At 41.3% G+C, this 23,126-nt stretch overlaps 1 protein-coding gene across 1 annotated transcript in view; it reads right to left on the bottom strand.

Annotated features, from left to right (window-relative positions):
- The window catches only part of SLC6A20 (solute carrier family 6 member 20), a 54,188-nt gene extending 34,684 nt beyond the window's left edge, over nt 1-19,504 (bottom strand). Inside the window, exons 1-2 of the mRNA XM_074271329.1 lie at nt 19,141-19,504; nt 2,301-2,441 (exon numbers count right to left, since the gene is read on the bottom strand). Coding sequence (XP_074127430.1) covers nt 2,301-2,441; nt 19,141-19,270 — 271 coding nt within the window. The 5' untranslated portion in view covers nt 19,271-19,504. The remainder of the gene's footprint in view (nt 1-2,300; nt 2,442-19,140) is intronic.
- Between the last annotated feature and the right edge of the window lie 3,622 nt (nt 19,505-23,126).

Here is a 23,126-nt window from a genome sequence, read left to right as displayed (position 1 = left end):
ATTTCAACATCTACAGGGAGGAAGGTGACCGTCCCACTGCACTCTGCTCAAGACTAATCACATCTGGAATATTTATTCAGTTGTGAGTGTCCTAATTTTTTTTTCTGCTGGAACATTTCAAAAGAAGTGACTGGGACCGTGAAAGACATGGAGGACATGATGTACAAGAACTGGAGAAGGGAATCAGAGATGTAGAGAAAAGAACGTTTGGAGGGTACCATAACAATCTTCAGGTATCTGAATATCTGTCACATGATAGAGGGATTTGGCTTGCTCTCCTTGGTTCCAAAGAATAGACGTAGGTGTAATGGATGGAAATTGCCAAATTTAGGTTCCTGGTAAGGATTCTTATCCCAGCATTTATTTATTCATTTCTTTAAGTGGGTTGCTGAGTGGTACAGTGGCTAAAGTGCTGGACCCAGAATCAGGAAACTGCTTCAAAGTTAACCTCAGACACACTTACTAGCTGTGTAATCATAGGCAACGCATTTTACTACTGACTGCCTCAACTTCCTCTACTGTATAAATGGTGATAATAATAGGACCTTAGCTGTCAGGATGAAAATAAGTTTTGTAGAATTCTTTGCAAAATGTAAAGCTTAATATAAATTCTAGGGATTATTCTTAATAATTAGTCATTACTCAATATGGCCTGAAAAACAACACATCTCCAATGTTAAAAATTAACAGTCATTCACAGCAGAGCTAGTTTCATCTCCTAGGCACCAATGGCATGGAGATAGATTTATTCTGCTGTAGAAACGGGAGCTGACACAGCTTTCTACCTGAATATTTTATTCAAATGTTGGTTTGTTTTGACTTTCTCTTGGAGCACAGGGTGAGCAGAATATCGACTTTGACCACTGATGGTAAAATACAGTCTGATTTCAAACTCCCCTCCCCTCCGCCCTTGCCTGGGATACTCCACCTAGGCTGGCATGGGATCACTTTTTTTTCTGAAACAGGTAAATTCTGGATCCACTTGAGATACTCCTCTGCCATTTTGCCTGTGGATCATGAGTTAATTATTCAGATGATGGAAGATAGAAGAGAAATTGGTTGCAGGAGAGTTCACTCAGTGGGCACCATAACAGCCAAGGCAAAGGGGAAAGATGTGGAGGCAGGTTTCTTTGGCCAAGGCATCTAGGGCTCTTCCAGCACCTGATCTGTGTCCGCTAGCATTAGTTGTCAGGAGGGCGTTCATAGCAACTTAGAAAGGAAATCATGGTATGCTAAATGTAGAGCTTGGCTGAACCCCTCACCTTACAGATAAGGAAACTGCGGTCCATTCTGGCAAGTGGCCAAGCTGAGATTTGAGCTCAGGCCCTCTTATTCCAGATCCTGCATTCTTTTTTCCACTCTTTTTTCATCATTAGGTGGGAAGGAGAACTAGAGCTGTGATCAAGAGTCTTGGGTTCAAATTACAATAGCTGGGTGATCTAAGGCACACTGACAGATCCCACAGTCCCTCAGTTTCCTCATGTGTACAACAGGATAATGCTGCTTGCATTGTCTACTTCACAATGTGAAATTTTATGAGAAATATATTTTGTAAACCTTGAAATGCTATATAAAAACATGAGTTAGCATTTATTAGCAATATAACATAGAAACCACTAGAGGAGATGGGGGAATTGGTGGAGCACTAGCCCAGGAAGACCTGAGTTCAAATCCAGCCTCAGACATTTGTTGTCTGTTTGACTCTGGATAAGTCACTTCACCCCTGCCTGACTCAGTTTCCTCAACTGTACAATAGGGATTATAATAGCATCGTTATGATAAGGATATTGCAAGATATTTGTCAAGTGCCTGCAACATGGTAGGAGCTTAACAAATGCTTGTTTCCTAGTGGCAAGATCTGGCTTTAGTGTTAGGAAAGTTCAAGTTTTACCTCTGACATATGCTAGTTTTGTGAATCTGAGCAAATTAATTAACTCCTTAGTGACACAGGGCAACGCTCTCTGGCTATAAGTTACAGAGCAGGTGAGGTGGGAGGTTGAGCTTATTAATTAATTCACACATCCTCTACCACCCCCAATAGTCTCACCCATCAGCCAAACAACTGCTTTGTCAGCAATTTTGTTGATAACCTTCTCTTTTTCTTCTGATCCAGCTCTTCCCTTACCATCCATCCTCATCCCAATCCCCTTTATTATCACCAAGCTGGTCTTTTAAGGTTTTCTAGTATCAGCAGATATATGATTGGTAGGGAGCCCAGTGGTCTGTGTTAGATTGAAGGGGGCACTCTCCAAGATGGCCAGCACGTGAGCAACGCAAGAATGCAAGAATGGGGGACCTACCAACTCCTCGAAGATAGGGGCTTATTGTCTTCCATGCTCCAATACTCCCCTGCCGCATACGCTGTCCCACTGCCAGTTCCATATAAAGAAGGGGCATCCCTTCCACAATGAGCATGATGAGATATGGAACCAGAAACCCACCTGTAGGAGGAAATAAGCACAAATCAGCTCAGTCATTCGATTAGGGGAGGCAAGTGTGGGGTCATGGAAAAGGTGCTTTGTGTGAAGGCAGGGAACTTAGTTTCAAATACCAGCTATTTGCAATGTCTCTGACTTCAATGACCTCCCCTCTCTGGAGGATCAGTTTCCTCATTTGTCATATGAGAGGATTTGATGATTAATTGATCATTTAAGTTTCCTTCTGGTTGGAAGCAATGATCATATACATTCAATTGTTTCTCGGTTCAGTGAATATCTGTTGAGCACTGACTTTGTGGGATTCTGCCAGGGTATTGAAGAAAATACAAAGATGAGTATGATAGAGTCCCTGCTTCCATCCAAAGGGCATGCAGTCTTATAGTAGGGATGATAAAAAGGGATTATAATACAACAGAAAACATCAAAATACACAAGGGAACAGTTCAAAGCAGGAGAGATCGCTTCTGATCAGAAGGGAGAGACACAGCATGGGAGATGAGATTTTCAACTACCAAAAATGTGGGGCAAAGGCCCCCCAAAGGAACAGCATAAATAAAGACATAGATGTGGTGAGAAAGGGTAAAGTGTGTCTGATCTGACCAGAATGAAAGTACACAAAGAGGAAGAATATAGAAATTGCCTATAAATATATAAAGGGAAATAAAATTCAATGGATGCAGGAACTACCCAGCACATGAATGGAAAGATAGCATTCGTGTGAGGTCCAGACTGAGGGGAGTCTTTGTTGCCATACTAAGGAGTAAGCAAAGCTATTTCCAGCAGAAAAAGGTATTTCCTCCTGAGGAGGTGGGACATCCCACAGGAGATGGCTCCGAGCTGTGCTTTGAAGGAAGAGGAGAATTCTACTCTGCAAAAATGAGTTGCCAGCAGGAAATCACTTGTGCCATGAGGCAGGAGATTAATCACCAGTTTTAAAGGAAGTAGCTGTGTTTCAACTTCAGCTTTATTAATCCGTAAAGTTAAATCAGTAAACCTGTCCGCTACTTTTGGATATTATTGGTCTAAATTTATCTAGGGAGGCCAGATGGCTGGAGAGTGATGCTAATGGAATCCTAGATCAATCAGTCAGTCAATATTAAGCATTTGCTAAGTGTCTTTTATGTGTCAGGCACTGTAAGGAAATGACATGGTCAAGGAAAATCATTGTGGTAAACGTGTGGCGAATGGAATGGGAAGGTGGGAATGGCAAATGGAGTTGGGAAGCAGAGGGACCAATAGGAAGTCTGTTGCAATCATCTGATGAGAACTGAAAGGTGTTTATGTGAGTCAAGACAAGGGATTGGATGCTAGAGATGTGGAGGCAAAACAAGCAGGATCTGGGCCTGGATCAGCTAGCGTTGGGAGAGGCAGATCATCGAAGTTATGAGCCTAGGAAACTGGAAGGATGGGTGGTGCCTTCAGCAATATATGAAAGTTGGGAAGAACTATGGATTTGTGGGCAAAGTTCGTAGATTCCAACACTAGATCCATCACTTCACTTTGCGGCCTTGTAGGCCTGGGCAAATGAACAGTAGTAAGTGGTTACCTACTTGGGATTATTTCAGAGATGACCCCAATTGGGCTTTTCCATGTGAGCAGATTCTATGATGGGCTCAAAATACAGATACCCTTAGAAGAAATCAGTTATTCACTAGGCACAAGATCGTTGGGTGGGCTCAGGTAAATTCAGTGCTTCCAGACCTTCGTTTCCCCCAGTGTAAAAAGAAGGGAGTTGGACTAGATCATCTCTAATATCCCTTCCTGATCCAAACCTGGGAGATTCTGAAGTAGAAAGGAGCCGGCCACTTGTTTTGCTTTGATTGGATGAGGGGCAGGCTGCCTGGAAAGGAAAGAGGCTCTCACTGAACTGGGAGAAGTCTGGGAACGGAAGATTTGGGGTCAGTGTTGGGGGCTTGAGGAGAAACATGTCTTCTTGGTCCCTGAATGTGGCTCTGTCCCAAAGCCCGTGTCTGACCCGGCCGCACACAGAGAAGGGCCTGGTGCCGGCTCCAGACCGGGTTCTCCACTGAGCTGGGGAACCTGACTGCCCTACAGCAGATTGAAGCATCCATGTGTGCTCTAACTTTTGTGCAGAAGCAGAAAAATGTGAGGCCGACCTCAGCTGGACGGCTGTTTAGCTTGTTTGACAGCTTTGTTGTCTTTTTGTGCATGGAGATACATTATGAGAAGGTTCTTTTAAAAATCGCCAAACTTATTCAGGAACAGAATGACAAGATATCCAACCCCTGGGACCTCGGTCTGGCGGCCCCGACTGAGGGAGGACTTTGTGTTATTGAAACTGGTCTTTGTGAAGAGAGGTATGGGTTGTGGAAGATAAAAAGTGAGACGGGCAAGAGAATGGGACGCTCTTCTGTCACCGGCCCACTGCCAAGCGTCCCCCACCTCCTCTCCAAACATCACTCCTTTGAATCTGCTGTCAGAGCCCGGGACTATGCTACACCAACCACTGACTTTCTAAAAATTTTCCCCCCTAAATGACTAGTAGCTCAGCGTCTATATCAAACGGTGTGACTTTAATCTTTGTGGTGATTTCTGAGAAAATATAATGAAGCATTTCACTTTTAAAGTTCAAACCAAATTTTTAAAATGAGCTCTGTAGGGTGACCCTGGGCAAGTCACAACTCCAATTGCCTCCTCTCCTCCCCAAGAGAAATGAAGTGGGTAAATCAGCTCAATTCAAAATCCATTTATTTATTTTGCTGAGGCAATTGGGGTTAAGTGACTTGCCCAGGGTCACACAACTAGGAAATGTTAAGTGTCTGAGACCAGATTTGAACTCAGGTCCTCCTGTCTTCAGGGCTGGTGCTCTATCCATTGAGCCACCCAGCTGCTCCCTCAAAAATTTATTTCTTATATGCCTCTAGGACTATTGGTTCTGCTGAATATTTTTGCTGTCCTATCTACCAGGTTTTATTTTTTTTTATTTTTTATTTCAGCAAGCCATATTCAGGTTTGGTTTCATTTCTCCTGAACTGAAGAATGCCTTTTCTTCTGAGCTTCTGGGTTTGATGAGGAGTAAATGATACCTGTGGTCTGCCGACACATCTCCCAGACCTCAAAGAGTTCTTGGGATTGCCCAAAGACCTATTTTTACTATTAGTTTCTCATACCAAAGTTCACTGGAAAGACCATGTATTTGGTTTTCTGTTTTTGTTTTTAATGTAGCACTTATTACTTAAGTGAACCAGTTTCATGTGATTTCCAATTATCTTGAATCTCCTTGAAGAATTTTACACCATTAGTGCATAGCAGTGACCCCTGGAAGGATGTAGTTTGTGCTGTCTGCTTTATTAAAACTATGTAAGCACAATAATATGGATGCTAAACCTCAGGCCTATAGATATCCTTGCTCTGTCCCTTAATGTGTAATCAGCACATTTTCCTTATGGCTTTGTCACAATATAATTTATAGTGAAAGAGATTTGATAAGAATAATGTTATATGTCCTCATTTTAACTATTTCTTCTGTCAAAACTTATGAATCATAAACCTTTTTAGAATTCAATATTCAGGATCTAGTAATTAATTCAGGGAAAATAATGTGAATGTTCCCTGAATAAAATTCCCCCAAATTTAATAGTTTTTCTCTCATGTTTTTCATGACAGTGTTTCCCAAGACCTTGAAATTAAGTTGATGATTGTGGTTTGAGAGCACTGTTCTTTGAAAAGAACTAAGGGATTGGAAATTAATGGAAAGAATAAAATTCTACTTCCAGTGATATTATAGATAATAATCTTCTGGTATCCTCTTCCGATTTCATTTCTTTTATAGGTCTATTAGTCATTCACTTTAATCCCAGAGGCTTGTTTTAACATTTTAATTATATAAACCCCTTTTTGTTCCTCTATAGTTTGTAACAGTATGTCTGTCTCCCCTTTCACACCCATTGCAATAACTTTGCCCAAATATTAATGCATTAGTAAAATTTTTCTTAAATAAAAGAAACCTTTCCCATTCTCCTCAAAGTTAGTGCCTTCTTCCTGATGTAACCTCCAGTTTAACCTGTCTGTATCTTGTTTATTGTTTATATGTTGTCTCTCCCATTAGAGTGAAAGCTTCTTGAGGACAGAAACTTTGTTTTTGCCTTTCTCTCTTTAGCACAGGGCCTGGCACATAGTAGGTGCTTAATAAATGATTGTCGATCATTAATCCTCAACTGATTCCAGTAAACTATTTCATAAATGTATGTTCCTGGTCATAAACAGGGACCTAGTGAAAAAAGTGGATGGGACAAATACACGCCAGGTGGCACCTGAGTTCAAATCCTGGCTCTGCTACTTTCTGTTTTCTTTTTCTACTTCATTCCCAAGGAGTGGGATAGAAGATGCACTCACTGAAACACCTTTGTATCAGAGACCTCTGAACATTCCCCTTCCCTCAGTTATTTTGGTCCTGACTGAGAACATTCTGATTATGACTTAGTACCTATGTATACTTTGTATATCCCCATTTTTCAAAGTGTGGTCCCTGAGTCCCTTGGGATCCTCAAAACCCTCTCATGGGGCTTACAAGGTCAAAGTGATTTTCATCATAATATAAATATAATATTTGGCCTCTCTCTTTTCCAATTACAGATCACTATGAAGCTCAATTTTCTTTATATATTTGAAATGAAACTACATTTCACAATAGACTGAATGCAGAAGCAGACATGAAAATCCAGTTGTCTCCTATTAAGCCAGATATTAAAGAGACTTCTAAAGCTACATAAAACAATACCACTCAAAGAAGAGCGATCCTCATCCTGACCTTCTTAACATCAATTGCTGGGATCTTAACAGTAGCAGGAGGCTATCCCGTGTAAGGAGATCTGTGCAGAGAGTAACAGACTTTTATGAAGAGGGATATAAAAATTATAACCAAATTTGAGGTTAGAAAAGGATGTGGAAACCAAATTATGGATTTATATAAAAGAGGGGAAATTGTGAGAATTGATAGGGATTTGGTTTCCAGAGAAGTATGAAAATTAATTTGGAGAAATAAAACTTAAATTGGAAAATTGAAACCTAAGAAATGAGAGGCTGGGACCCACAAGCAAATCAAAGAATGTAATCTGGGATGGAGGTTTTAGATTTGAGCAGGAGTTCTCTGGACTTTGCTCCCTCTTCTCCTCCAAAAAAAAATGTAAGAATGTAAGCTACTTACAGGGACTGGCTTTTGTAATCGGGGTGATGGTCTTAGGTTTGGAAAGGGACCCTCTGGACTTTGCCCTTTTTATCTCCCCCCATAAGAAAATAAGCTCCTTGGGGAAGGGACTGGCTATGTAATGAGGGGTAGAAATTCACTGACACTCAGTAACTCCTGTAACATCCAATTAATGGGGAATCAGGGAAGGGACTCGCGCTTCAGGATAAGAAATAAAATACTGTCTTGGTGATTTCAAAAGTGTGCACCCATTCTTAAAAGAATGTAAAATAGGGGGCAGCTAGATGGCTCAATGGATAGAGAACTAACTCTGAAATCAGGAGGACCTGAGTTTAAATCTGACTTAGACACTTCCTAGCTGTGTGATCCTGGGCAAGACTCTTAACCCCAATTGCCTTAGCAAAAAAAAAAAAAAAGTAAAATAAAAATCTTTTCTGCATTAAAACAAACAAACAAACACCCAACAACAAACAAATAGTCCCCACTCTTCTTGTCAACTGCCTTTATTTGGGAAAATAGTTATTTTTCATAAAAAATATTACTTAAGTTAACATGAATTGATTTATTGTTATTTAAAATTAATGAATAAACATTATAAATGTTATCAGTTTTAATTTCAGATATGATAAATATGACTAGATAGTCCCTGGAAACAAAAACTTAATAATTTTGAAGATTATGAAGGGGTTTTGAGAACAAAAAGTTTAAGAACTACCAGTGTATATTGTCACTGAAGAATTTTACAATCGCATGCTTGGAGTCACTATCTCCACATTGCCACCAGATGAACTGTGGTAATTCTTAAGAGATGTGAATTTTCAGCAATTACACTTATTTATCCTCCCTAAAATACAATCTTTTATCAAAAACAAATTAATGACAGAATGGACCTACCATTAGAGAACTTCTTTGGAATGAAAAGATTTGGGTTCACATAGACTCTCTGAGAAAATCACTTAATCTCTCAGTGCCTCAACTAACTCTTTAAAAGGATTAAGTGACCCAAGGATGCAAATGTGCATTAGCAGAGTGCAATCTTATTGGGAAGTCCTAACATATAGTAAAATCTATCTATCTACCCACCTACTTACCTATCCATCCATCCATCTATCTATCTATCTATATCATATCCATCTATCTATCATCTATCATATCCATTCATCCATCCACCCACTTATCTATCATCTATCTATCTGTCTATCAATCATCTATCTACCTACCTATCCACCTATCTATCATATCCATCCATCCATTTATTTTTCTATATCTATCTATATCATATCCATTCATCCATCCATCCATCATTTATCTATTTATCATATCCATCCATCTAATATTTATCTATCCATCCATCATCTATCTATCTATCTATCTATCTATCTATCTATCTATCTATCATCTATCTATCATATCCATCCATCCATCCATCCATCTATCATATCCATCCATCATCTATCTATCTATCTATCTATCTATCTATCTATCTATCTATCTATATATCATCTATCTATCATATCCATCCATCCATCCATCCATCTATCATATCCATCCATCATCTATCTATCTATCTATCTATCTATCTATCTATCTATCTATCATCTATCTATCATAACCATCCATCCATCCATCTATCTATCATATCCATCCATCATCTATCTATCTATCTATCTATCTATCTATCTATCATCTATCTATCATATCCATCCATCCATCCATCTATCTATCATATCCATCCATCATCTATCTATCTATCTATCTATCTATCTATCTATCTATCTATCATCTATCTATCAAAACCATCCATCCATCCATCCATCCATCCATCATATCCATCCATCATCTATCTATCTATCTATCTATCTATCTATCTATCTATCTATCTATCTATCTATCATCTATCTATCATATCCATCCATCCATCCATCTATCTATCATATCCATCCATCATCTATCTATCTATCTATCTATCTATCTATCTATCTATCTATCTATCTATCTATCTATCTATCTACCTGCCTGTCTGTTTACCTACCTTTCTATCTATATCAGATACAGTAAAACAATATTATGAGGCAGATAGGCATACACTTGGTTTTACACTGGCATCTCTACTCTCTTTAAATTTGCCAATGATTATTTATTCTGAATGGCTATTATGTGCCTTTTGTTTGCAGTTGGACTGTTCTTATGTCCTTCCATACATTAGCACATTATCCAGTCACATCAACACAACTGTCCAAAGAGGAAGTAGGGATGGGAAAAGATGCAGCTGGACCTCATCTTCTGTCTCTAACAAATTTCCATTGGTGGAAAGGGCAATGGTGGATCCTGACCCCCCCAAGCCCACAGTGCTGTGGGCAACAGGTGTTGGTTGACAAAAGGCTTGCTCCTGTGTCCGCAGAAACCTTTCATTTTTGTTTCTAGTGAGCTTGATTGAACTTTTGTTCCAGACCAAGAAAGACAGGCAAGGAAATGAAAGTGAGAGTCTCTCAGATAATAACTGAGGAGGGGGAATCACCCAAGGAGCTGGACAATGTCCTCCAAGCAAATGGCTGGGTTCCAAGGCTCTCTGCCACCAGGGAGTGTCCAGGGGTTACAGGTCACTGCTACCCCACGCTGAGAGTTACAACTAGTACTTTTTGTGCCTGGAACAAGAGGCACAAATCACAACGGGGTGGGGACACAGCTGGGCTAAGAAGGAGCTCATGAGGGGTATAGTTACTGGGGGAGACAGCTGTCAGTGAAGAAAGCTCCTAGAGTTTATGGTTTTAACGAATTAGCTTTGCCAATTGCATGCTATGTTCAGTTATTTTTACATTGCTGAAACATTTTAATGGCTGCCTTCTAAATTTTACTGCCCTGAATCAAAGTCCTAGTCACCTTGCCTTAGTTTTGTTCTTCCCTATCTCACTTCTCAAAATATCTGCAGTTATGACACGCCAAAAGTCACAAGATAAGTGCCCTATTGACCTTTGGAATTATATGATTCTGAGAATATGCCGTAGCTTAACATTCCTCCATCCCACTCTGAGAATGGCATTTTTTTATCCCACAAAGCAACCAATGAATTGATCGATAAGCATTTATTAAATCCCACTTTCTATGTGGCAGGCACTTGGGGATATAAATACCAAAGTGAATCAGTCCTTGATCTCAAAGAAGCTTACATTCTGCTTAGGGGATAAAACATGTTTGTAGATAAGGAAATACAAAGTATATAAAATAAAGTCAGTGAAATAAGAGAACCTGGGGTCCAGTGGAAAGAGTACGAGGTTTGTGATAAGAGGTCCTGGATTCAAATTCCGGCATAAAACCTTGGGCAAAGCATCTTTAGTCCCGAGTTTCCTCATCTGTAAAATGATAGGTTTGGACCAGGTAACATCTAAGGTCCCTGCCAGGTGTGCTTTTATGATGTGAGAAAAACTTGATGAACGGGGGTGGAGAAGGGTGAGGGAAGAGCTAGGGGATAGAGGTGGGAGCTGCAAGTTCTAACAACTGGAAAAATGCAGAAGAAACTAAAGGAAGTAGATGGCACTTGATGCTGAGCCTTGGATCCAGGGGTCCAAGTCAGATAGAGAGCTATGTGTGGCAGAACTGAGATGGAGCCTCTCCTTCTAGATAGTAAGATCTCCCTTGGGGACTCAATTAGGGTCATTTGCTCCAATCAGACATCCAGATAGAACTGTCCCTGAAGGGTGGCTAGTGATGTCTCCCATTTTGCTAATGCTTTAGAACTTACCAAGATCATTTTCCCCAACAACCCTTTGAGATAGTTATAGTGTAAATATTATCACATGAATTTTACAGTTGAGGAAATTGAGTCTGAGAAAGGAAGATACTTGCTCAAGATCACACAGCTAGAAAGTGACAAAACCAAGATTTGAACTGAGATCTTCTGATTTCCAACTCAGTGGCTTATTATGCCCACACATGACAGTCCCCACAGGACTCGTGCTTTGGGGTACCTCATGCTACTATTGGGAGGCAGGCAAATGGAATGACATAGGAAGATGGCAGAAGCCCCCGGGGGAAGAAAGCATTTACAGATGGAACTAAGAAGACTCTATACTAACAGGATCAGGATCCTCGGCAGCCAGGTTCCCCATCCCCTTCTACCATTTCCCCCAGACTGCTTATTACTCTTTTGTGACATCCCCTCCCTTGCTGCCTCCTCTTCAAGAGTTCAAATCCGGCCTCAGACACATATTAGCTGCATGGTCTTAGGCAAGCCAATTAACTCTGATTTCCTGAGTTTCCTCATCTGTCAACATGAGCTGGAGAAGGAAATGGCAAACCAGACTAGTGTCTTTGCCAAGAAAACCCCAAATGGGATCATGGGGAGTCTGAAAGGACTGAATAACACACGAAGAGAAAGAGACAGAAACATAGGAACAGAGACAATTTCCACCTCACCTGTAGTGAGGGAGATCTGGATTTGAATCCTGCCTCAGTCCCTTATTAGCTGTGTGACTCTGAGCAAGTCACTTAATCTCTCAGCCTCAATGACTTTATCTATAAAATGGGAAAATAGCATCTACCTTACAAGGTTGAAGAGAGAGTGAGTGTGCAAAGCACCCTTTAAACTTTAAAGAGCAATATAATGACTTTTTATCATTATTTTTATTAAAAGAAGATATATAGATTATTGACTAGGGAACCAGCCTGAATAAATAATTCCTTCTGGTGTAACAATAGATCTATGTATACACAGGTGCATGACAACACTTCCTTCGTGTGCTCAAGGCAAGACTCCACTAGGAAGTCCTCATAAATTAACCCACAGCAAGCTCCCACTTATTTTGAGTTCACAGTCTCAGAGTTGGAAGGGACCTCAGACAGATGTTTTCTGCTTAGAGCCCCTTCTACAACATACCCAACAAGTGGGCATCCAGCATTTAAGAGCAGTAAGAGGGCTCACAGCAATAATAACGATGCTCCCTTTTCAATAGCTATATCTATCATTGATATATTGCTTATTATGTTCCAGGCACTGTGCTAAGCAGTTTACAATTATGATCTCTTTTGATCCTCACAACAAACATATCAAATAGGTAGTTTTATTCTCCTCACTTTACAGATGAGGATATTGAGGCACACAGAGAGAGGTTAAGTGGCAGGCCTAGGGTCACACAACTAGTATTTGGAGACAGATTTGAACTTGGATCTTATTGACTAGCTTTAGTGTTTTAGTTAGCTGCCTCATAGATAGGAAGAGAAAGAGAGACACACAGAGAGAGACAGAAAGACAGAGATAGGCAGACAGACAGAGAGTGTGAGAGAGACAGAAAGAAAAAGAAATAGGGGGAGAGAGAGAGAGAGAGAGAGAGAGAGAGAGAGAGAGAGAGAGAGAGAGAGAGAGAGAGAGAGAGAGAGAGAGAGAGAGATATGACTGGGAGGCAGGAAGGGTAGAGGAGGAGTCCTCTGACACATACTGGTTGGGTGACTCTTGGGTAAGAGACATCTAGACTCTCACTCAATGTGCTGGCAACTCTCTAAGATTCTAATTTCCAGAATGGTGTTGATTTGCTCTGGTAAAGGGAGATCCTCATCTGGAAGTTCCCTAAATCAATGAAATCACAAGTTCAATCTCTATTCATGAATATTTTATGATATGTATATGCTTGTATATTAGTACAATTGTATACATACAAATATATACATATATATGTATATACATACTAGATCTATGTGTATGTACATGTTCCCAATAGAATATAAACTACTTGAGGGTAGGAATTAATTTTAGTATTATCTTTATCTCCCCACTAGGTAGCATATAAATATTTAATAATTATCATTAATTGTTAGATTAGATTTATTTAATTAAAATGTATTGGAACTATACCTCCATATGCCTATCACTTAAAGTTGGAAAAGACTTTATCCAGTTCAATCCAATCCTGACCAAGAGATTTCCTGATTCCTCTGTCTCTGTCTTTGTTTCTGTCTGTCTGTCTTTTTGTTTCTGTTTCTGTCTCTGTATCTTTTTCTCTTTCTTTGCCTTTGTCCTTATGTCTCTGTCTCTGTCTCTTTCCCTTCATGTGTGTGTCTCTCTCTTTCTCTGTCTCTCTCCCTTATTTTTTCTCTGTCTCTGTCTTTCTCTTTGCCTCTTCTCTTTGTCTCCATCTCTCTGCTCTCCTTTCCTTTCTCTCTCTCTCTCTCTCTCTCCCTTCCTCCTTCTCTTTGCACCTCTCCACTCTCTCCCTCCCTCTCTTCCCCTCTCTCATTGTCTCTCTGATTTCTCTCTCCTCCTCCTCTCTTTTTCTCTCTACCTGTCTATTTTTTGTCTCTCACACACATATATTTTCCATGAACCACATCTTCAGAGATGGAGAAAATAGAGAAAATCAGTCTTATCTATAAAGATAGAGTCCATAATACATGCAATGAAAGCATTTAGGATTTGGAGTCAGAAGAAATGGGTTAAGATCCTTTCTGTTTTGTAAAAAGCAAATCATTTCTCATCTCTGTACCTCAGTTTCCTCATTTGTAAAATGAAAGAGTTGATTTAGATGAACATTCAGGGCTCTTTTAGCCCTCAGTTCTAGAATCCTTCCGCTTCAAGGTATCATTGACTTTAGACATTTTTTTTATTTGTCATGGGCCTCCTTAGCAGTCCTTGAAGACTATGGACTCCTCAGAATAATATTTTAATGCATAAAATAAAAAGCATCATATTACAAAGAAAACCAAGAGTTAGTACAAATAAAGATGTCATTTTTTTTCTCATGCAGTTCAAATTCAGTCATTTTCAGTCATGTCTGACTCTTTATGATCCTTTTTTTTGTTGTTATTTTTGTTGTTGTTGTTGATTTGTTGCAAAGATACTGGAGTGTTTTGCCATTTCCCTTTCCTGTTCATTTTTACAAATAAGGAAACTGAGGCAAACAGGGCTAACTGACTTGCCCAGGATCACACAGCCAGTCATCTCAGAGGCAGGATTTGAACTCAAAACTTCAAATCCAGCTTTCTAGGAACTATGGTACCCTCTAGCTGCCCCTGAAATCTATTCACAGACCCCAGGTTAAAAACATTTGGTCTAGAGGTATAGGAATATCACTCTTCCCCAGCCAGCACCAACTCCAGCATGGACAGCTCCATCATGTTTTCCCTTGGAAATAACCTTTGCCAGAGACCTTGCTTGAAGCCATGTCCTGAGGACCTGCTGACTTGACCAAAAAGGGATTTGATGAAGGCTTGGTTAGTTGATTTTTTTTTGAGGTCACACTGATGTTCTTTATTTGGAGTTTAATCTCCAGAATTAACATTCCTTCCACTGGGTTGGGCCTTGGAAGGCCTGCAAAGAGATGGAAACCCAAGGAAACGAACCCTGCTCTCTAATCCGTGTTATTCTGGGATTTATGTCCTGGCTGTGTGGTTCACAAACAAGTCCTTTGTTTGGAGGGTGGCAATAGGCAAAGGCTCACTCTGCAAGGCTTGCCACAACCTTCAAGGTTCCCCCATCTCTCCTGTGGTCCACTTATATGGACAAAGAACGGGGTTGCAAGGTCTCTGGGTTTCAAATTGTAGTCACAATAATAGCTCAAATTACACAGGCAACCTAGTGTAATAGGAAGAGCAGGTCTCAGATCTAGGAACACTTGGGTTCAAGTCCCCACTCGGGTGCCATGTGATCCCAAGTGAGCCTTTTAGTAATCTAGGCAGCGTTCTAAGACTATATACATAGCAGACAAATGCTGACCTGTACTGGGAGAGAAAGTTGTCTTTTTTCAACCACAAGTTTCTGTCATCAGGGAAATCACAGATCTAGTCCCAATCCCAGAAGTCTTTAACCTATATATATATATATATTTTTTTTTTTGGTCTCTGGGCAGACTCCTGAAACCCATAGACCCCTAATGTTTTTAAGTGTATAAAGTAAAATACAAAAGATATTAATTATATTCAAATGCAATTGTCAAAATATTTAAAAACAAATTACCAGCCCCCCAAAGTATTCATGGACCCCAGTTTAAGAACTCTTGCTCCATCCTCTTTATATGATTCTTTATAGATTGCTTGCAAAGCATTTCCCCCATATTTTCTCACTTGACTTCCATTATTCATGCCTGTGCCATATTTTACATTTGAGGAAATTGAGGCTCAGAGGGAGTTAAAAGACTTGCTTGAGAATTATATAAGATTTTGACTCAGGTCTTCCCAATCCCAGTCTTGCTTTCTATCGACACCATGGCTGCCTCTCAAAGCAAATCACCTATCTGCATATTACTTAATTATGAAGTAGGAGGACCAGGGACAACAAACATGATGATTCATACTTAAGTAACACTTTGATGAAAGATAATTTCAAGATCATGGTTCTAGAACTAGAAGAGACCCCAAAAGTCATCTAGTCCAACCCTCTCATTTTACAGATGAGGAAACAAGGATCATGTAGATGAAGCAACCCAAAGTCACACAACCCAGGTCTTCTGATTCTAGATTACCATGAATATTACAAATATCATTACCTTCATTTTATTAAAAATAGGAAATGGAAGATATTTACATGCAAGGGCAGGGAAAGTAGGGGCATTTATGGCCAGGCTGATACTTCCACAAAATAAGCCTTCCATATAAACCAGAAAAATCAAATTCATCAAGCATTTATAAAAGCACCCACTATCTGCAGCACTTTATGCTGGATGCTAGAGAGAAGAGATGGATTCAGACAAGATCCTTGCCTTCCAGGCAGAGGAAAAGATCATGACTTAGATGGGGCAGAGAAGGAAGAATCAGAGAAGGCTTTCTGTAAGAGGTGGTACTTGAATATCTAACAACTTTGCAGGATAAAAAAGTTCCCATCTTAGCTTGTGCTGGATGAGAGAGCCTCAGACGTTGTGCAGAAGAACAATCCTACTTTCCTTACTCTTTCCCTTTTCTCCCCAGACCTAATGAATATTTGAGCTGGAAGGGATTTTGCTGATAAATTGGTACACCCCCTTCATTTTAGTCACTTCAGAGAGATAAGGTGACTTGCTGGAGATAACAAAGCACAAGAGTCACAATTCCCACTAAGGTTTCCTACCTGCTTATCTAGTGGTATAAGTTCATTCAGCCATTCATTCTGTATTAATTTCTCTCCAAAGCTAGGCAAGAAGTAATTGCTTGTACAAAGGTCAGGTAATCTCCTTTCTTTTAAGAACAGAGGTCTTGGACTATTTCCATAAGCTTATATTACCTTCACCTGCATATTAACAACAGTGAACTACTTTGCAGAAAGTACAAACCAAAGGTTTCCACATAGGTGTGCATCTTAAGTGCTTTCCCAGAAAGGAGCCACGATGTCTGGAAGTTTCCTTGGTAGCATTCTTACTCAGAATTTTATTTTAATGCCTCACAAAGATGGGCAAATAGAGCCATATCTCCCTGGATTCATTCACCCACAGGTGCAAATAACAGAGCATTTAGAAAAACAGTGTGTAGAGTAGTGGATCATATCCTTTTGGCATTGTGTGGGTGTTTAACCATCATGGTGGTGGAGAAAGATGGTGAGGAAAACTAAAAGAGAGGGGCAATCTGATTTGGAGATTTCACCCTGAGACCTTTTATTGTGTTGCTGGGCCATGGAGAGCTCGATTCATTTCACATCAGGATAGTAAATCACAGAATCAAAGGTTTAAACTGGAAGAGACCTTGGAATTCATCATATCTATGAGTTTTTAATCTTGTTGTTTCATGGAGCCCTTTTAAAATATTGTTTTTATAAATGCATAAAATAATATACAAAGAAAACCAAGATGTAATTTTACGAAAAGCCTATGGACCCCAAATTAAAAATCACTGAGCTACATAAAAAAGGGAAAAGGACCCACAATATTAAAATGTTTGTAGCAGCCCTTTTTTAGTGGAAAGGAACTGGAAACTGAGTGGGCGCAAAATCAATCGGGGAATGGCTAAATAAGTTCTGGTCTATGAATGTTATGATATATTATTGTTCTATAAGAAACAATCAGAAGAATGATGTCAGAGAGGCTTGGAGAGACTTACATGAGTTGATGCTAAGGGAAGTGAGTAGAGCCAAGAGAACATTATGCAAAGCAACAATAAGATGATGTGATGATCAATTCTGATGGACCTGGCTCTTTTCAACAATGAAGTGATTCAGGCCAGTTCCAATGGACTGGTGATGGAGGGAGCCATATGCACCCAGAGAGAGGACGGTGGGGACTGTGTGTGGATCACGACATAGTGTTTTCACCTTTCTTATTGTTTGCTTGCTTTTTATCTTTCTCATTTTTTCTCTTTTTGAGCTGATTTTCTTTTCAGCATGATAAATATGGAAATAAGTACAGAAGAATTGCACATGTTTAATATATACTGGATTGCTTGCTATCTAGGGGAAGGGATTGGGAGAGGGGAAGGAGAAAGGTTTGGAGCTTGAGGTTTACAGAGGTGGATGTGAAGACCTATCTTTGCATGTATTTTGAAAAAAAACCAAACATTATTAAAATGAAGTCCAATAACAAAGAATCCCCGATCTAGTCCAGACACACATCTTACAGATAAGGAAACTGAGGCTTGGGGACATTTATGACTTGCCCAAGGTGACACAGATGATCAGTGGCACAATTGGAACCCATATCTTCCGACTTCAAATCCAGCATCGTCTCCACTGCACCATACAACTTCCTAGATATCTGTAATTACCTGTGCTTTTCAAATACAAAAGTAGTGTTGAGATCCCCTGCTTTAACTTTGGAAAAGATCGTGGTTACTTTGTAGCCTCGGTTGTTCACTGAAATGTCGGAGCATTATTTCCTCGCCTTCTGGAGCATCTCCTCAAAAGGAGGGGAGCTGGACGGAAGGAGCTCGGGAAGCTCTGCCTCCTCAGGGTTCCAGAACTCCCCAACTCCACCAAACTCCCAGACTCTCTACTGAATTTTTTAAAAATTGGGCTGAGATCAAAGCAGTTCATTCTCTTTCTCCAAGGCCGGCAGCAGGCTCTAGTGCCCGCTGGCCAGGGTCCTGGAGGCCGGGGGCCAAGTTTCAAAGTTGGGAAGGCATGGTAGGAGCCAACACGATCCTCCCGAAAGTAAGGGTTTCTCCACTCCTTCTACTGGCCATTGTCATGTAAATCTCGGCCTCCTTACTCTGCTCCCGAGAGCGACCTGGCTGCCCGAGTCCCGAGTGCCCGAGCCCGGGCTCTCGGCAGAGCAGAAGCTTGGATCTCCCGGGGAGCGGGGGAAAGTGTCCGCGGCCCCGGGAAAGCCTTTTCGAGAGTCGCTTCCCCCCTTTCTTTTGCAGAGAGCTCAGCTGAAAAGAATGAGAAAGAAGGTTTTGGTGGAAGTTTATTTAGGGAAACTAAAGACCTCCGGGGGGAGAGGAGAAAGGCGGAAGGAGGCTGGAGCAGGGACACCTGTACTGCGGGACTAAGAAAGAACTCCCAAATAAGCACAACCACGAGGCAAGCGGCCAAACGCGCTTCGGAGAGCCGGGCTCCGGGACGGAGAGCCGGGCTCCGGGACGGAGAGACGGGCTCCGGGACGGAGAGCCGGGCTCCGGGACGGAGAGCGGGAGCCCCGCGTCACCTACCTCCTCCGTACATTTGGCACAAGTAGGGAAATCTCCAGACGTTCCCGAGCCCCACTGCATAGGAGATGCAGGCGAACACGAACTGCAACGGGTTGTCCCACTGAGGCCGGGCTTTCTCCACTTCCACCATGGCGGTGCCCGGCGCTCGGCCCCCGCTCCCCGCGCGCTCGCTCCGTGCTCCCGCCGCTCGCTCGAGGCTTCCCGGGCCGGGCTTGGCGAGCGTCTGGGCTCCTGCAGCCCCCGGGCTTTGTGGTGTCAGATGCTCCGCCGGCCCAGCCCGAGCCGGCCGGCCCAGCCCACCAGCGCCCGAGCAAAACACACTTGCCAATTGTTATCAAGCATTTTAATTACTAATCTTATTAACGGGCACGCACTGGAGTAGGAATGCTGGTAAATGGGTTATAGACCCGCACTCCACCCAGACGGGCCCGCCAATGCTCGGAAAGGGACACTCGGGGAGAGGGCTGGCTCCCTCCCCTTGCCCCCTCCCCCCGGCTTTGTCCGGAGAAAAACCGCCGGGGCCAGTTGGAGTTTGGGCTGTTCCTTGGCCCGGCTGACAGGGGACAGAGGAGGAAATGAAGCTTGGCAGAGTCCACTCTCTTCCAGCATCGGGCCAGGGCAAGCACTTCGGGGGCTCCCGTCCCTGGGGCATTTCATGGTAGCGAAAGGTTGTCGGGGAGACACGTCCCTTCCACCCAACTACCCTAGTGCAGACGGTAGTGCAAGTCTTATTAGACCCATTTTAGAGATGAGCAAACTGAAGTTCTGCTGTCATACGGCATCCAAGGCAAAGGGCATCCCCGGAAGACAAGTCCAGGACTTGCTCCAGCAGCTTCTAAGGTTTACAGAGTGATTCCCTTACAACCATACTGTTTGATCAGTAATAATAATAATAATAATAATAATAATAATAATAATAATAATAATAATAATAATAATAATCTAGTACTCATATAGCATTTAAAATATTTAATTCAAATATGTTTACGTATATTGGATTTAACATGTATAACATATATTGGATTGCTTGCCATTTAGGGGAGGAGTGGGGAGAAAAAGGGGAACATTTGGAACACAAGGCTAAGCAAGGGTCAGCCTTGTGTTCCAAATGTTCCCCTTTTTCAGTGTTGTCCGATTATCCGTGCATATGTTTTGAAAATGAAAAACTTTAATAAAAAAGAAATAATAAAAAACGTAATTATTTTAAAGGAACTTGACTGTCACACTAACTCTGTGAGTCAGGTGCCATAATTGAGTAATCCCCATTTTAGAGTATCCTCCTTTTTACAGGTTGGGAAAGTGAAGCTAAGAGCCATCCAAATCATTTGCCCAAGGTTAGTTGGATGTCTCAGATCTTTCAGATTCCCATCCACGTATTCTACCCACTGTTACCACCCAGCTCCCACTAACATGATTAGCCCTTCATCTCTCTAGGGAAGACACTTCACAGGCTCTCAAGTTAGAGATGACACTGCTCAAATCTTTTATTTTCAAACTTGTTTTAACCCTCGTAGAGGCTCGGTCTTCACACCTGCAAAATGGGAATGAGCATTCTTGTCTTATAGACCTCAGAATCATGCTGATGCTCACATGAATTAATGTGATACCTAAATGAAATACTTTCTTTGCAGATTGTTGTTGTAATTTCGGATTCTTCATGAGTCTCTTTGGGCTCTTCTTGGGAAAGATCTGGAGTGATTTACCCTTTTCTTCTCCAGCTCATTTTACAGATGAAGAAACCAAGGCAAATAGGGTTAAGTAACTTGCCCAGGGCCGCCCAGTTAGTAAGTGTCTGAGGCCACATTCGAGCTCGGGAAGATGAGTTTTCCTGACTTGGCCCTCCATCTACTGCAAAACTCCTTGCAGATTTCCAAGTGCTTTACTAGGAGTCCAAAGCTTAAATCTGCCTTAAGTATTTTGGGGCACCCATTGCAGGTGAAGAGGACAGCTTGGAGTGTGGAGGCAATAAAAGGCAATTGGTAATGAGGAAGAATGGTGAATATTATAGTCAATATATATATTTTTTTCCCGAGGCAATTGGGGTTGTGACTTGTCCAGGTCATACAGCTAGGAAGTGTTAAGTGTCTGAGGCCATATAGTCAAAATTTCAAGAAGGGATTAGAGCTTGTTTTGTCCAACTCCTCTACTTTGGAATAAGCAGTTTTCCCTTGCTATCTTTTGTTTCCAGATTCCCTCCCCAAATCAGCACTGACCTTCTCTTGCAATAAAGAAAAATATTTAAGGAAAATGTACTGATAGCACAATGGAGTCTGAATAATACTTAGTATAGTGCCAGACACATAATAATAAAAGGAAAAAGGAAAAAAATACTAGCAGTTCCTTCCCTTTCATGCAAATAAATACATCAAGTATAAAAACAAGAAGAGCCGGCTCCACTGCATAAGAGATGCAGGCCAACAGGAACTGCAAGGGGTTGTCCCATTGAGGCTGGGCTTTCTCCACTTCCACCATGGCAGTGCCCGGTACTCGGCCCGAGTACTTAATACATGTTTATTGAATGATCAACTCTGCAACAAATTCACCCAATTCTGTGCCCATGGTCCCCCACCTCTTGGGCTTCATTATCTTGGGACCAAGATTGATCATTTCACTTACTCAAAAATGACTTTCCTTCAAGTGTCCTTTTCTAATAAAACAATATAATAACAGTATATTCCCTGAGGCTTTTGCTTTCTTAATGCAAAGTATCTGGAAATCTACCTGCCAAGACAAACCCAGGAACTATATGAACATAACTACAAAACATTTTTTTAAACAAATAAAGTTGGATCTAAACAATTGGAAAACCATCAGTGGCTCATGGATAGGCTAAATTGATATGGTAAAAATGACATTTCTACCTGATTTTGCTTTCTTTAGCTTCTCATCAGTTCATCGTGTGTCTCCTCTTAAAAACAACCCTCAAAAACCCAGGTCTCCCGATTCCTCCCTCTGCTCTGTGCTGTGCTGCTGGGGGGTGGGGAACAATTTGTTTAGAAGAGAAGGTTCCTACAGGGGAAATGAGTACAAATTCTTCCCTAGGGTTCACAAGGGCCTCCGAAGTTGGGGATAAGCCACATGGGACATTCTCTCTGGCCTTTGTGCCCACCTCATCTGATAAAGGATAAACAAGCAGATCTCTGTGTATGAAAGCCAAATTTATGGGAATGTCTGATTCCCAGCAGAGATAGGGAAGGGGAGGCTTTGCCTTTCCCCCAACTATGCAGTATGTAGCTCTGTCGTGTGGGTGCCATATCTAGAATTCTTTTTTTTTTTTTTGGTTTGTTTCCATGTGTATTCCTAGTGCTCAGGATATAAACTTAATAAATACGTTACCTAATCTAATCTAACCCAGATTGCCATAATTACAATAATCATTAATCATATGGGACAATAAATGGTAGATCATTTGAATTCTATATTAGGTCAAAGTCGATCCAATAAGAGATAAGAGATAAGAAATCTCCCAGAGTTTTTAAGGATCAATTAATCTGGCCTTTTTGATGTATTAATCAATCAATCAATTTATTCTTCAGTCATGTCCTCATTTGGGGTTTTCTTGGCAAAGATTCTGGAGGACTTTGTCATTTCCTTCTCCATCTCAGTTTACAGATGAGAAACTGAGGCAGATTGGATTAAATGACTTGCTCAGAGCCACACAGCTAGCTCAGCTTGCTCAGAGCCACACAGCTAGCAAGTGAGTAAAGCCAGATTTAAACTCAGGAAAATGAGGCTGCCTGACTTCAGACCTGACACTCTATCTAGTCCACCATCTAGCTGCCCTTATGAAACCATTAGCATTTAAGTGCCTACCGGGTAGCTAATTGGCATGGTGTATAGATCACTGGATTTCAGCCCGGGAGAAGAAAACTCGGGGTTCTAAGCAGTGGAGGCGAGGAGGGGTGCATTCCAGAGAGGTACAAAGATCAAGGTCTGGGATGTGTTAGCCAAAGGAGGGGCATTATTAGCCACAATCCATCCAGTGA

The sequence above is a fragment of the Sminthopsis crassicaudata genome, chromosome 5, assembly GCF_048593235.1.
Source record: "Sminthopsis crassicaudata isolate SCR6 chromosome 5, ASM4859323v1, whole genome shotgun sequence".
NCBI classification, from domain to species: Eukaryota; Metazoa; Chordata; class Mammalia; order Dasyuromorphia; family Dasyuridae; genus Sminthopsis; species Sminthopsis crassicaudata.
The sequence above is the reverse complement of the archived record's forward strand: the minus strand, read 5'-3'. Positions and strand labels throughout refer to the sequence as shown.